Source organism: Poromitra crassiceps (assembly GCF_964638095.1).
Source record: "Poromitra crassiceps genome assembly, chromosome: 4".
NCBI classification, from domain to species: domain Eukaryota; kingdom Metazoa; phylum Chordata; class Actinopteri; order Beryciformes; family Melamphaidae; genus Poromitra; species Poromitra crassiceps.
Window position 1 is genome coordinate 12,552,763 of NC_139626.1, and position 14,888 is coordinate 12,567,650.

General features: G+C 43.9%; 1 protein-coding gene across 2 annotated transcripts in view; it reads right to left on the reverse strand.

Annotated features, from left to right (window-relative positions):
• Positions 1-1,789: 1,789 nt before the first annotated feature.
• The window catches only part of exoc6 (exocyst complex component 6), a gene marked incomplete at its 5' end in the record, with an annotated part of 76,760 nt that continues 63,661 nt past the window's right edge, over positions 1,790-14,888 (reverse strand). For both annotated transcript variants that reach the window (XM_083634854.1, XM_083634855.1), the window contains 4 exons: positions 1,790-2,393; positions 6,473-6,585; positions 11,802-11,875; positions 13,772-13,913. In XM_083634854.1, coding sequence (XP_083490980.1) covers positions 2,267-2,393; positions 6,473-6,585; positions 11,802-11,875; positions 13,772-13,913 — 456 coding nt within the window. In that variant the 3' untranslated portion in view covers positions 1,790-2,266. The remainder of the gene's footprint in view (positions 2,394-6,472; positions 6,586-11,801; positions 11,876-13,771; positions 13,914-14,888) is intronic.

The window sequence follows — 14,888 nt, forward strand, 5'->3', positions numbered from 1 at the left end:
TGTTTGTATGCTAGCCAACCCACACAGGTACGTGTCACTCAGGTACGTGTCACTCAGGTACGTGTCACTCAGGTACGTGTCACTCAGGTACGTCTCACTCAGGTACGTGTCATACTCTGGTTAAGGTCTTATTCAGGTTCAATTGTTTCCATGAAGCTTTGATAGCATGTTGTGATTGTCTGGCTGTTAGCTTGAATAAACAGCTGAACAGAATATTCCCCCTCCCTCTTACCAGATGTTAACCCATTAACCCATTGATACCTGATGCAGCATTTGCGTGTATATCTGTCATTTGTGTGTGTATCCCTTTAAGACCGCGAACCGCGTCATGCGGTGTGCGGTCTTAAAGGGATACAGACACAAATGCTGCATCAGGTATCAATGGGTTAAGGCGAGCAGGTGAAAATGGAAATTTGGGCAGGGCATATTCTATTTGGCTTCTATAACTTCTATCATTTTGTAAAATCTACAACACAATGATAGAAAACCATTACAAAGACATCATTTATGTTTTCACATCCAGAAAAAAGTATTGGTCATTCTATCAAAATACACTAACATAACCTGTATGAAATGAAAGCCCTCTCTTTTTGGCAGGGTCAGAATGTCTGTCACTGACTGACTGACTGAGTGAGTGAGTGAGTGATGAAGTTACAGCATTGGTTGGCCGGAACATGCTCCAGTCATATACTAGGTTTTAACAGAGTTTTGTTAAATTAAAGTTTAGTCATTTCTAAGTGGTGCAGCCGCTTCTATAGGCCGTACGATTTTCATGGAATTGTCCGTCCTGTCCTATTGTAGTAGTAAACGCTGCAACAGGAAGTGAGCTGGGGTTCAATTTAGAATGTTTATCTTTCCAAGTTATAACCATCTGTAAGTGACTGTGTGTGTCTGTTTGTGCAAGAGATGTGGTGCACACGACCCCCTCGTTAAGATGTGGTGCACATGACCCCCTCGTTAAGATGTGGTGCACATGACCCCCTCGTTAAGATGTGTTAAGATGTGGTGCACATGACCCCCTCGTTAAGATGTGGTGCACATGACCCCCTCGTTAAGATGTGGTGCACATGACCCCCTCGTTAACTCATTGAGTGCCAATGACGACTTTAGTCGTCAATTTCCCTGCAGTCCGGTTTGGCATTTCCTTGTCGCGCTGGGAGCCGGCGCAAAAAAACGGAGCGCTCCGAAAATAGACTGGGTGCGTGTGGCTGTGTGTTAGTGTGGGGAGGAGTTTGCAGCTGAGGGGGGGAGAGGGGGGTGGGGCACGCAGGCACCACACAACTACACCACGTCACTACATCAGAAAATATTATCTTCAGACTCAGTGAATGTGCTTGAAATGCTGCATTTCACAAAAGGCGGAATAACTCAGCTTCTAATTTGAAAAGTGTCTTTTTGCTCAAAACAGCCAATCTTCTCCGGCTCATAACTAAAGAAGGGAAAATGGGATCAATAAACTTTTTTTTGCAGATGATAGAAGAGAGTCTCATCGTTCTTTGTGCGTGCTCGTTGTTTACATAGTAATATCACACAATATTCTGTGGGCCTCGAGAAATCACTGAAAACGCTCTGAAACTCTAGCACTGGGAGCGTCCGTTCTCCAAAAGTGGCTGGCACTCAATGAGTTAAGATGTGGTGCACATGACCCCCTCGTTAAGATGTGGTGCACACGACCCCCTCGTTAAGATGTGGTGCACACGACCCCCCCGTTAAGTCACCAAATACACATTCCAACATTAAGGGTGTAAGTGCTGACCTTTGACCTCACTGTCCCAGTACTTGTGTCCTTTGCTGTACCCACCTCCCAATTCCCAATCATTGCACTCTCACAAATGTACAAAACATACTTTGTCTTCTCATAGCCATTAAAAAGACATGAAAAACATTTGACCGCTCGTTCCTTTTTAACATCTGACAACTGTTTAGTAGGATGGATATTTACAGAGTATTCAGTCATGTACAACTGTAAGGAGAGGATGTGTGTGTGTGTGTGTTCCCTGCATGCCTTGTACTGTGTGTTCGTGTTGTTGTGCCTTAATCTGATGTTTGCCTTGTGTGTGTATGCTGTCTATCGTTCCCTTTTCTGTGTGTGTGTGCACACGTGCATGTGTGTGTGTGATGTCCCAGTGTGGATGTTCTGTATGTCTTTGTTGTCATGGTTCTCCTCCTCGTGTGTGTGTGTGTCTGACATGTTGGTATCCATACATTTCACTCCTGTATGTGTGTGTGTATGCGCACATGTGTGCATCTTTGTGTGTGTGTGTGTCTAGGAGGACATGCCGTTGACGAGGCTCCTCAGCTGTTTGACCACAGTCTCTATCAGCTTCTGTTTGTCTCTGTCATTCTTCCTGAACTGAGAGAAGATGTTGTTCTTCTTGCTGCTGTCTTTCATTCTGAAGAGAGAGAGAGGGGAGAGAGGGGGGAGTGGGGGGAGAGGGGAGAGAGGGGGGAGAGGGAGGGGAGAGAGGGGGGAGTGGGAGGAGAGGGGGGAGAGGGAGGGGAGAGAGGGGAGAGAGGGAGGGGAAGGAGGGTCTTGAAAATCAGGTCGGGTCATGAAAATCAGACCCGCGCAGGACTCTGCTTTAGTCAAGTCAAGTCAAGTCAACTTTATTTATATAGCACATTTACAAACAGCAGCAGCTGAACCAAAGTGCTTCACAGGTAAAACAGGTAAAGTGCAGGAATACTAAGTAAAAAATGCAACACAATACAGGATATGATAGAGATTAAAAGGAGAGAAAAGGGAGAAGCAGATAAAAGGAGTAAGAACAATAAAATAATTAAAACAATAAAACAATAGAAGCCGGGACTTGACCCGCCAATGTAACATCACATAAACGTAATGAACAACAAACACAATACACAATACTGTAGCAAACAGAAGAGCAGCTGCCTATTTTGTCCAGAGCCACAGGTTGCCTACCCCTGACTTAGACCATTTGAGATTCTGTTTGGCAGAAACGTGACACGTCATGTCCCACAGAAGCAGAAACGTAACACGTCATGTCCCACAGAAGCAGAAACGTAACACGTCATGTCCCGCAGAAGCAGAAACGTAACACGTCATGTCCCACAGAAGCAGAAACGTAACACTTCATGTCCCACAGAAGCAGAAACGTGACACGTCATGTCCCGCAGAAGCAGAAACGTAACACGTCATGTCCCGCAGAAGCAGAAACGTAACACGTCATGTCCCACAGAAGCAGAAACGTAACACTTCATGTCCCACAGAAGCAGAAACGTAACACGTCATGTCCCGCAGAAGCAGAAACGTAACACGTCATGTCCCGCAGAAGCAGAAACGTAACACGTCATGTCCCACAGAAGCAGAAACGTAACACTTCATGTCCCACAGAAGCAGAAACGTAACACATCATGTCCCACAGAAGCAGAAACGTAACACGTCATGTCCCACAGAAGCAGAAACGTAACACGTCATGTCCCACAGAAGCAGAAACGTGACACGTCATGTCCCACAGAAGCAGAAACGTAACACGTCATGTCCCACAGAAGCAGAAACGTAACACGTCATGTCCCACAGAAGCAGAAACGTAACACGTCATGTCCCGCAGAAGCAGAAACGTAACACTTCATGTCCCGCAGAAGCAGAAACGTAACACGTCATGTCCCGCAGAAGCAGAAACGTAACACGTCATGTCCCACAGAAGCAGAAACGTAACACATCATGTCCCACAGAAGCAGAAACGTAACACGTCATGTCCCACAGAAGCAGAAACGTGACATGTCATGTCCCACAGAAGCAGAAACGTAACACGTCATGTCCCACAGAAGCAGAAACGTAACACGTCATGTCCCACAGAAGCAGAAACGTAACACATCATGTCCCACAGAAGCAGAAACGTAACACGTCATGTCCCACAGAAGCAGAAACGTGACACGTCATGTCCCACAGAAGCAGAAACGTAACACGTCATGTCCCACAGAAGCAGAAACGTAACACATCATGTCCCACAGAAGCAGAAACGTAACACGTCATGTCCCACAGAAGCAGAAACGTAACACGTCATGTCCCACAGAAGCAGAAACGTAACACATCATGTCCCACAGAAGCAGAAACGTAACACGTCATGTCCCGCAGCAGTACTTACTATGATCTAGACCAGTGATTCTCAATCCTTTTCATATCAAGGACCCAAATTTTGTCCACATTAGGGCCACATACACTAATTTGATGAAATTTGTAAATTTGAACCGAATCGGAAAATATTTCCATTGTTAGATATTGTCACATCAGGCCACAACTCTGGGCATCGGTATTGTTATTATCGTTGTGTAGGCTTCCAATAGCTTGTTAGCCGTGAGCACAGTGTTAAAGAAGCTGTCAGACTGAGTAAGCTTAACACATTCACTGCCAGCCGTTTTTCAAAACTGTAGTTAGCTTCTGCCAGAGGGTTTTTTTGAGGATTCTGGCTCATCTTTCAAAAGCCGAGGATTCGTTTCTGTTAGGATTTTGTGAACACACAATATCTCAAAAGAACTAATAGAATGTGTGCTTTCTCTGTCTAAAAGAGTTAGTTTGTAGAGTTAGTAGTTATGTAAGCATTAGCAGTTGAATACAGCATGGTTTCAGCGTCTGTAAATTTATTCTGAGATAAACGGCTTTTTGTGAAATTCGATAGAACAGTCACTTTAACCATTCATTTTTGGCATCAGTAAGACGTCAGAAATCTAAACAATAGTTTTGAACAGTAATTTCCTCCATAACAGCAGGAAACACCCCTTTCCTTCAAACTCCTCCCTCCGTGTGTGTTCTTCTTGGCTGCAGCGAGCGTGTCACAAGCTCGTTGCTGCTGCTGCTGTAACCTCGCGTCACCAGCTCACTGCTTTGCTGCTGCTGTGCCTGTCTGCCTGTCTGCCTGGCGGCCGCTGGGCAAGTCTGGATGGATGGGCTCGCTCGTTTCTTGGGGTTCTGAGAGCTTTGATGAAGCTTTTGCGATTCTGGTCTTATTTATGCTGCGTGTTTCAAAGTGTGTTCCACCCGTAATCTATTATGCAAATTTGCAAAACCCCACCGCCAGCTCCCAAGCGCGAAAGCGTTTTCGCCAATCCATTTTCATGAGAATGGCTTCCTGACACTGCTTTTTGCTTGCCTTCCTCTAGAATGGAGAGCACTGTCGCCACTTAGTGGGTCGGTGGAATGGGTTGTACACGTTCGGTCGCTCCAATATTTTTATAGGAGACGTGGGGGGCATTGATCCACGTAGCACCGTCAAAAAAATTTTTTTTTTTTTTTTTTACGTCTCAACTCGTCATTGGCAGTGAACCGTTGGAATTTTTTTGACGAGTCAACTCGCCATTGGCAGTGAATGTGTTAGGATGAAGCTTACTCGGTAGCTGGTCACGCTAGCTTCGGGTTCCTGGTTCACTAGCGTGTCGCCTTGGTGCACCTTTTCCAGTTCATTTGTAGACATATAACACGTGGACAATACTTGGAATATTGACTCGGTCATGGCACACAGTGAGGCTTGTCGCGGTAGTCGGTGTTACACGGTGGTGGGGCATACACCGATTACATAACATGTGCACGAGTGAGCAGCAGCATGGAGGGGAGGGGCAGAGGAGCTCTGGAGATTTTTTTAAACTTTATTTATATGGTGTCACCGTTAAAACCGGTGTTGTCACGTCTTCATCACTCGGTGGGAAAATGTCCACACACCATGGCATCCCTACACACAGTAATCGCCATCTTGCCGCAAGGTCCACAGAGAGACGTCACACCAACCCGGGAAGCCCTTCTTAAAGACTCCCGCATCAGCGTCCCATAGGCTCCACCCACTTCAGCCTGACAGCTATGTAGGACCAATCAAGCGCCCTGACAATATGATTTTGTGCAGAATTCCATGACTATCTGTCTTGTAGCTACAGAGATGACAGTGAAGCTATGATCCAAACACTCATTCTTCTACATTCTCTAATTGTGTTAACATCTTGTAAATGGAATAATGGTGAGGTTGAACAATTCATCCATTTGGTGTGGACCCCCTCAAGGACTCCTGGTGGTCCTGGGGTCCCGGACCCCATGTTGAGAACCACTGATCTGGACTATGACTTTATGACGGCACTAGGTAAACCTTACATGATGGTTTTCTGTGCAATAGTATCACAGAGCAAAGAGGAAAATGTAATCAGTGCCCCTGAGGAGCAAAGGTAACGTACCCCCTGTAGACTCTGCATGGCAGCAGGCAGGCAGCACAAGAGAAGAGAGGAAGAGGAGCAGAGAGGAAGAGGAGCAGAGAGGAAGAGGAGCAGAGAGGAAGAGGAGCAGAGAGGAAGAGGAGCAGAGAGGAAGAGGAGTAGAGAGGAAGAGGAGCAGGGAAACAAAGCAGCAAACATTTACAGCACTTGTCCCATGCAAAACACCACGCTATGTGTGACTAAGAGCTCAGCTCATTTATGCTTTTTCTGAGGGGAGGCCCACAGTCTCAGACTTTGGAAAGCCAGATGCACTCACTTCTCCAGCAGAGCCAGGGCTGTGGCTGGGTTCACTCTCAGGTATTTGGAAGTGGACTGGCCGTAGTCTGCCAGGTATGTGGACCAGTCCCACACCATGAACAAGTCCAGGAGCTGCATGTAGCACACACACCAACATCACCATGGTCAGCATTTCATCTTCAGACACACAACACATACAGTAACCTCAATGTGTGTGTGTGTGTGTGTGTGTGTGTGTGTGTGTGTGTGTGTGTGTGTGTGAGAGAGCGAGAGAGACCGGGTATATGCAGGAATCCTGTTAGAAGTTAAATTCAATACCTTTTAAGACATTTTAAATATATTTTAAGACCTTTTGTCACATCAACTATAGGGGTGTAAATCACAAGTTTCATTACAATGCGATATATAGATTATTTGGACAACAATACATTTGCTGATATCGCACAGTCTGCCATGATACAATATCGATTCAATTCAGGGGTCTGCGACCGATATGACGATATCATGTGCTCAATTAACACCATCAGTACAATAGCTACAAAATTTAATACATCTCAAATGGCAATTAAGAATTTAAAAAACTTGTTAAGGACATTAATTTTCTCTAAATTGATTCATCAACTTTTAATACTTTTCAAGACCCCGCGGATACCCTGGAGAGAGAGGAAAGGCTCTTTCACACACAGATCGCGCAAAAAGGCTTTGCAGAAAGCCTGCAAAGCCTGGCAGCCTCGCCACAAAATTGCTTTCACACACAGGCCAGCAGGACGGCCACATTCCCATCCCGCGGTGTCCTTTCAGGCGACAGCCACTGCTCCCGGATTGAAAGGCGAGCCGCTGGAGGCATTTCCACTCAGCTCCTCGCTCAAATTAATATTTTCATAGGTTAGTGTAGCCTAGCCTACTGTATGATGAACTGATTTCGAGGGGGAATATCCTCAGACCAACTCGCCACAGACAGCTATAGCCCTCTGAAGCTTATTATTATATCCGTTAATTTTACCTACTAATGTCAACATCGTTTGAGCATAAAGCCTAACCGCACGGAGCATTCCTCCTGGCGTCCCTGCAGTCATGATTGTATAGGCTACTTTTTTTACTTTCACTCGTGCACTTTCTTGCTACATGAGGTGATTTCCCCTGTAATTTTTTTATGAATGAGCTGACCATTCGCACCTTTTCCGGCTCGCTGCGACGACGCTTTCAAATGGAGGCGGGTTGCCAGGTAACCCGGCGTTGTGACTACCTACCGTGGCGGGACAAAAGGCGTAAAACAATTATCCACCAACGCGCGTTCACGACTTTCACATGGGAGGCGCGAATCCTATTTTCCGTGCATTTTTTGGCTTTCAAGACTGGTGTGAAAGAGCCTATAGACTAGATAAGTGGGTGTTGTGTGTGCGTGTGTGTGGGGGGGAGGGCAGAGATGGGAAAGTACACACATACTTTACTTAAGTAGAAGTACAGTTACTTGTGTAAAAAAAGACTGGTAAAAGTAGAAGTACTGATTCAACTTGTTTACTCAAGTAAAAGTAAAAAAAAAAAAAAAGTAGAGGCTCTGAAATGTAAAGGTTTAGGGTTAGGGGTTCTACTGCAAAATTATGTGTGTTAAGTGTGAACAGGAACATTTAAAATGAGTAGCCCCTCCCTCCAGCCCCCACGACCCCTAGTTAACCTAATGGAGATGATCCTTCTCAGTGTATGCTAATGTCACAGGGTGAAGCAGCTGGATGTTTGGGTGGTGTTGAGGTGTAGTGAAAGAACAGCTTAGTGCTAATGCCATTATTCAGCTGACTGAGGCCTAGTCTTCATTACCACGTTTGCAAAAACGCAGCAGTTAAAGCCTTCCCAGTCTACACTAGAGCAGGCTCCGTCCATGTTAGCTCATGCAAGAGGTACAAGAGGCATGTACATTTCATGGAAATTCAATGTAAACTCATATTTAACTCAGACTGTAAATTCACGGCCTATTTAACACCTATTTAACCTCGACTATAAATTTAATGTAAATTCAACAGAAATTCATATTTAATATCCACAGAACACTCCACTCATGTACATATTGTATATATATATTTGATTTGATTGCAACATTGTGATTGTCTTTAGATATCTTTCCTACTTCTTTATCTCTGTATATTGACCTGACCGCTACGCTGCATACAGACACTAAGTCCACTAAGTTACATTCCTCGTATGTAACTTGGATAACACTTTATTTTAAGGTACACTTATTAACCACTAACTAGCCGCTTATTAGCATGCATATTAGTAGCATATTAGCCATTATAAAGCACTTATTAATGCCTTATTCTGCATGATCATATTCTACAACTAGTAGGCCATTAACTAAGTTTTCCCTCAATAACCTCCTAATTACTGCTTATTGATAGTCAATAAGCAAGTTGTTGTGCATGAATTATGATCTTACTACTGGCAGAATGAAAGGCGGAGCAAAAATTATCCCCCATTCCATATTTGTCAGCAGAGCTCAACATCAGTGGACATTTATGGGAAGTCCATGGTCCCTCAAAAGACAGCAGAACAAGGCAAGGGATGGCCCTACTCCTTATTAGATACTTGATATACACTGTTAGGTGTCTGTGTTATTGTGTTGACTGGGATGTGTCTGAGAGTGAGATCATTGTGTGTGTGATAAATCATCATTGCTGTGACAGAGCGATGTTGGTATCACCTTCCCCTTCACACAATAAGACCTGCAGGGCGGCGCTCTTGAAACCCAAGAAATCCCTCTCTCCTTTCCTTCCCTTTGTCCACTTCGGAGTCTTGACTTTGAACGTCGCCCAGCGGTTTCTATTATCGCATTGACTTGTATTGTCCCATTGACTTGTATTGTGTGCTATAGAAAGAGTTGGCTACGGAGCTGTGACCCCCCCCCCCGGAAATCAGAAAATATTCACATTTAACAAGCTGCAAACAAAGGATTTGTACTCCCCCCCCTTAAAAAAATTACTCAAAACGATTATCAAAAAATTGTTATTGATTATTTTTCTGTCGATCGACTAATCAATTAATGGATGAATGGTTGCAGCGCTACTTAGCAGTAAGCTACTATTGCTCAGTCAGGGGGGTGTATCCTGTTAACTGGTTTATTCTATTGCTCAGTCAGGGGGGTGTATCCTGTTAACTGGTTTATTCTATTGCTCAGTCAGGGGGGTGTATCCTGTTAACTGGTTTATTCTAGTGTCCTCTAGAGAGAGAGTGGCGTCAGCGGAGGACCAAAATGCGAGACTCATTAGCCAATGAACAGCCAGGAATGGGTCTCGCGCTACTTTTGCATGCTAAAATAAAGCTGATAATGTACAATTTGATTCAAGGGGGGAAAAACCCTTTCAGAGTACAACACAAACTGTCTATTTTGCGGCAACTCGACAGTGCTGCTTAATCCAGGACCTTAAAAAACTGGTCCATTGGAGTGAATGGAGATGTCGGGACTCTTCTATTGACACGGCTCTGGTTTATTCTATTGCTCAGTCAGGGGGGTGTATCCTGTTAACTGGTTTATTCTATTGCTCAGTCAGGGGGGTGTATCCTGTTAACTGGTTTATTCTATTGCTCAGTCAGGGGGGTGTATCCTGTTAACTGGTTTATTCTATTGCTCAGTCAGGGGGGTGTATCCTGTTAACTGGTTTATTCTATTGCTCAGTCAGGGGGGTGTATCCTGTTAAGTGGTTTATTCTATTGCTCAGGGGGTGTATCCTGTTAACTCGTTTATTCAAGGCAACAGGGAGTCTCAAACACTTGGTATCAATGGTTGATGTTAACAGATGAAGGATGCACAATAGCTGGGTTACTGTGGTTAGCAAACAGAGCCTAGCTCCTAGATTTCTGCTATAATCTGCGAAAGGACGACCTCTGTGTAACCTCAGCCTGTTGATGCCTCACCTGCCCTATACCTGAGGCTAGGCTTAACATGTCAAGCAGCCAGGCTACATTAAAGGCAACCTGGACATATTTTTGTCTAAAGGGGCTGACACACCGAAAACACTTGAAAGGAGTAGCGGCAGCTAGATGCAGACCGATGCGTCGCAGTAGAGCGACAGACGCTCAGACATGGCCGACGGCTGACTGTCAGCTCGGTGTGTCTGGGGCTTTATGAAGTGCATCACAGAGAGAGAATCAAGCCCTCGAGCTGAAAAGCAGATGGTTTGGGGTCACAGACACATATCTCTCAACTCTTTCCATGCATTATGGACTGTGTTTATAATGCATGCATAGGAATAACAGACTGTGTTTATAATGCATGCATAGGAATAACAGTCAACTAAATACTTCAACATGGTCCCCTCTATATGACCTGGACCTGTTGATGCAGAGCCATGCCTCTACCTCAGGCTCAGATTAACAGGTCAACAGCCAAGCTACATTAAGAGCTTAATGACACCTATCAACACTTAACATACCACCGACATTTACTACAGAGAGGGAGACAAAGTGTGTGTATGTGTGTGTGTGTTTGAGAGAGAGAGAGATAGAGATAGAGAGATTATTTTTTTTAGACAGGTGAGGGGTGAAAAGTGAAAAGGTAAGACAAGGTAATAAAGGTAAGAAGAGGGGCATGGTGGTGCAGCGGTAAGCGCTGTCGCCTCACAGCTAGAAGGTCCTGGGTTCGATTCCCACCTGGGACGCTGTGAGCGCTGAAGGAATGCGTGCCCGTCCGCATGTCCTCGAGTGCCCACCGCCCGGGTGGGCTCGTCAAAAGGATTTTTCTAAAATTGGTATCGGAAAAAAGTATCGCTAAGGAACCGGTATCGAAGTTAAGGTACCGTATCGGTATCAAATCTTTTTGAACGATACCCAGCCCTAACCATATGCCTTTTTTCATTGTGTTTTATCTGCAGAATAAGCGGCCATAGGCTTTCACTTCTAGAAAAGCTTTTATTTTTGTATTGACTGATGCACTTTGCTCATAACCTATTTAATGCATTGACATGTCTGATTTGACAGAATATGTCAAAGCATTTCATTTGGATTTTGAGGCAAAATGCTTGATAAAAGCCAATGTCAGTTAGATTGGGTAAGGTCAGAGCTATGGAATATTACATCATCCATCTTTGCTCACTACATCTTAGCCTTTCTCACCCTCAGCTCTCCATAAACTACAGGTTATTATTATGAATTTCTTTTTAAAATACAAAAATGTGAAATAATCGGTTATCGTATCGGCCATGAGAAGCAGGTCATTATGTGCATCCCTACAGGAAAATGAGACAAACCAAAAAGGTGAGAGGAGAGACGGCTGAACGGTGACAGAGAGGTGGTTGGGCAGGTGGAGGTGTGAGGCAGGTGAAGTGAGACAGGTAAGTAAGCTGGGTGGGATGATTTACCTGTCGCAGGTCGATGAAGGCCAGCTGGAGTGTGTCTCCTTGGAAGCCAGGGACGGGCTCGGAGCTGGCAAACACTAAGGACAAACAAACATGCAGTAAGGCATCAGTGGGCTTATTATGTGACCTTGTAAAGAAATGCAGAGCAGGTCTTGGACCTCTAAAAGGCAAGCAGTCAAACTAGGTTTATCAAAAATAATCTTTTATTCACAATCATTGTTATCACAATTTCGACTGATATAAAGAGAGGCAAGCCGACTATCCCAATGTGTTCTCTGTGCAACAGTGCTATAGGTTACATAACCACAGTGGGCCAAGACAGCAGACCCACATTATTATTATTTTGTGAATATCGCGATAATTCCCGTTATATCGATTGTGGCCAAATGTGTTGCTTAGATCACAATTGCACAAGCTTTGAAACATATAAACCTATAATCTACTAGCAGCAAGATAGTAAAAAAAGAAGGAAAAAAGAAAAGAAAAGAAATATATATATATTTTTAAATGTATATATATATTTATTTATATAATGTATATATATATATAAAATAAATTATACTACAAATTTGGTCTTTTAATCCAAGTGGGTTCCCTTTTCCACCATCAGCTTGTATTTTTTTAAGATGATTTTTGGGGCATTTTGCCTTTATTAGACAGGACAGTAGGCAGACAGGAAAGGTGGGGAGAGAGAGGGGATGACACGCAGCAAAGGATCTCAGGTCAGACTCGAACCCGCGTCAGCCACGCAAAGGACTGAGCCACCGCAGTACGCGTGCCACCAGGTGAGCCACCATACTCAGCATGTTTTTCTGGAAATACCAGGAATGAGCAAATGATACCAAATGGCTATTGTTTTCCATTTCTAGGCTGTTAATAAGAATTATTATACTAGTAATTCAATGTACTGTAAGTTGGAAAAAACAATGAAAAAAACTGAACAGTTCAACAAAACTCACAACTTTTGAATTACTGTTTCATTGCCTTGATATTTGCTGCTTGTTTTTTTTTAACTATGTCGTGTAATAAATAAAATGTATTTTTATTATTATTTTTATTATTATTATTATTATTATTATTATTATTATTATTATTAACATTATGAGATTGGGGTGGTGTGGTGTTTAACCCTCCAGTGATCCAGCTTCTAACTCAAAAATAAATTATTATTCTATTTATAATTATTAGTAACAAATTTGATTGTCCTTAAGTAAATGTGAGTTCAAATGAAAATGCTCGGTCTTGTTGTTTGAACCGTGCCTTTGAGTAAAGTATCAACGCCTCTGGATTCCCTGGAGTCAGTGCTACAATGATACGATCTGTTGCTTTGTGTCAGTATCACATTAGAACAGAACACAATAGAATGGAAAGAAGATATTGTCTTGTTGTGACATCCCTGCAACACTTAACTCAGCACTGAACTTTGGTTGACCTACACACAAACACAAATTCCGCCTACATGCCTGTGGGCAAAGGCATGTTCTCCCTATGTCTCTGTGTATGACCACAGCTGATGCTTTCCAGCCCAAAAATGCATAAAGAACTAAACAAGTGCCCATTTCCCCCCCGCACAATGCAATCCAAAACAGCCCAATTGGGTGGAAAACCACTGAATCTGGCAAGACAGTACGGCACATCAAAAGATCATGGAGGAGCTCTCGGGATAGTGGTGAGGCTGTTTACTGACCTGGAAACTAGTTCACTTTTGGTAGCGAAACAAAACAATGCTGACTTGTCCAAATCCTATGTTTTATAATGTGACCGGGAGGCAACAACATCCAGTAGCCTGTTGAAACGAGCTTAGCCACGGTGAAAATTTGGAAGGAAAAAAATAAAATAAATAATAATAATTCTCCAAACGTGGTGGTGCCATTTCTAAAAAACTAATTCAATTCTTTACAGACCTGTGTCGGAATCCAGACTGTCAAATAGAGCAGATATAACATAACAGAACATGAATGATAAATACTCACATTCACACTGAATGACGTCCAAGTTGAACTGCTGAACGGCCCCCATGCTGATCTGTTTGAGCTCTGTGTCCAGCAGCATCTGCATCAGCGATGTGGACAGATGCTTACAGGCCGACATACAAGCCGTCTGCGCCACTTTCCCCTGCAGGGAGAGACAGGGGAGAAGATATGGGGGCAAACAGTGATCCAGGGGAGAAGTAGCAAGAGGGGAGAGAGAGACAGCATGTGTTAGCTTGCACCTTGGATTGTGGGTAAACAGAGCAGGATACAGGTGCAAAGCATCCGTACCTGATGATCAGGGTTGGCATTCCAAAATTCGGACTCTAAGGGGCGGTTTCGCAGACAAGGCTTAGACTAAGCCAGGAGTAGGCCTAATTTGGACTAGTTAATCTAGGACATTTAAGTGGCTTGCATGAACGTGGCTTAAATCTGACTTAGTTAGTCAGAGACTATGGAGTCCTGGAGTAAGCCTAAATGAGAACACCTGGGTCAAGCCTCATTAGGTTAAAGGAGAATTTTTTTTCTTTTCAACCTGGACCCTATTCTCCACACTGTAATGTATCTTAAGGGACTCATCGTGACATAATTTTTTCAAATTGGTCGAGTACTCACCGAGATAGCTTTGTTTACAGCTCGAGCAATGTGCTCAAACAACTACACAGTGTAACTACACAGGGCAATCCTGCACCGCATCGTCAATACACGTTCGCTAATAAAACTGCTTGGGGAAGGCTCAAACTGTCAATAGTGTCTGGCAACATGGAAACGACTCTATACATGAGTATTATTCTCTGGGGTTTACTGTGGGACAGAGAAAATGTGTGTATGAAGAGGCGAGGGGAGAGAGAGAGAAAGAAGCACAGCACAGCGCTGTTGACGAGAGGTGAAATCCTCTGTGTTGACACAGCGCAAGCTTCCCTGCTCCTCTCTCTCCCTCCATGTTGCCAAACACTATTGACAGTTTGAGCCTTCCCGCAGACAGCAAAACAAGCTGTTATATTAGCGAACGTGTATTGACGATGCGGTGCAGGATTGCCCTGTGTAGTTACACTGTGTAGTTGTTTGAGCACATTGCTCGAGCTGTAAACAAGGCTATCTCGGTGAGTACTCGACCAAT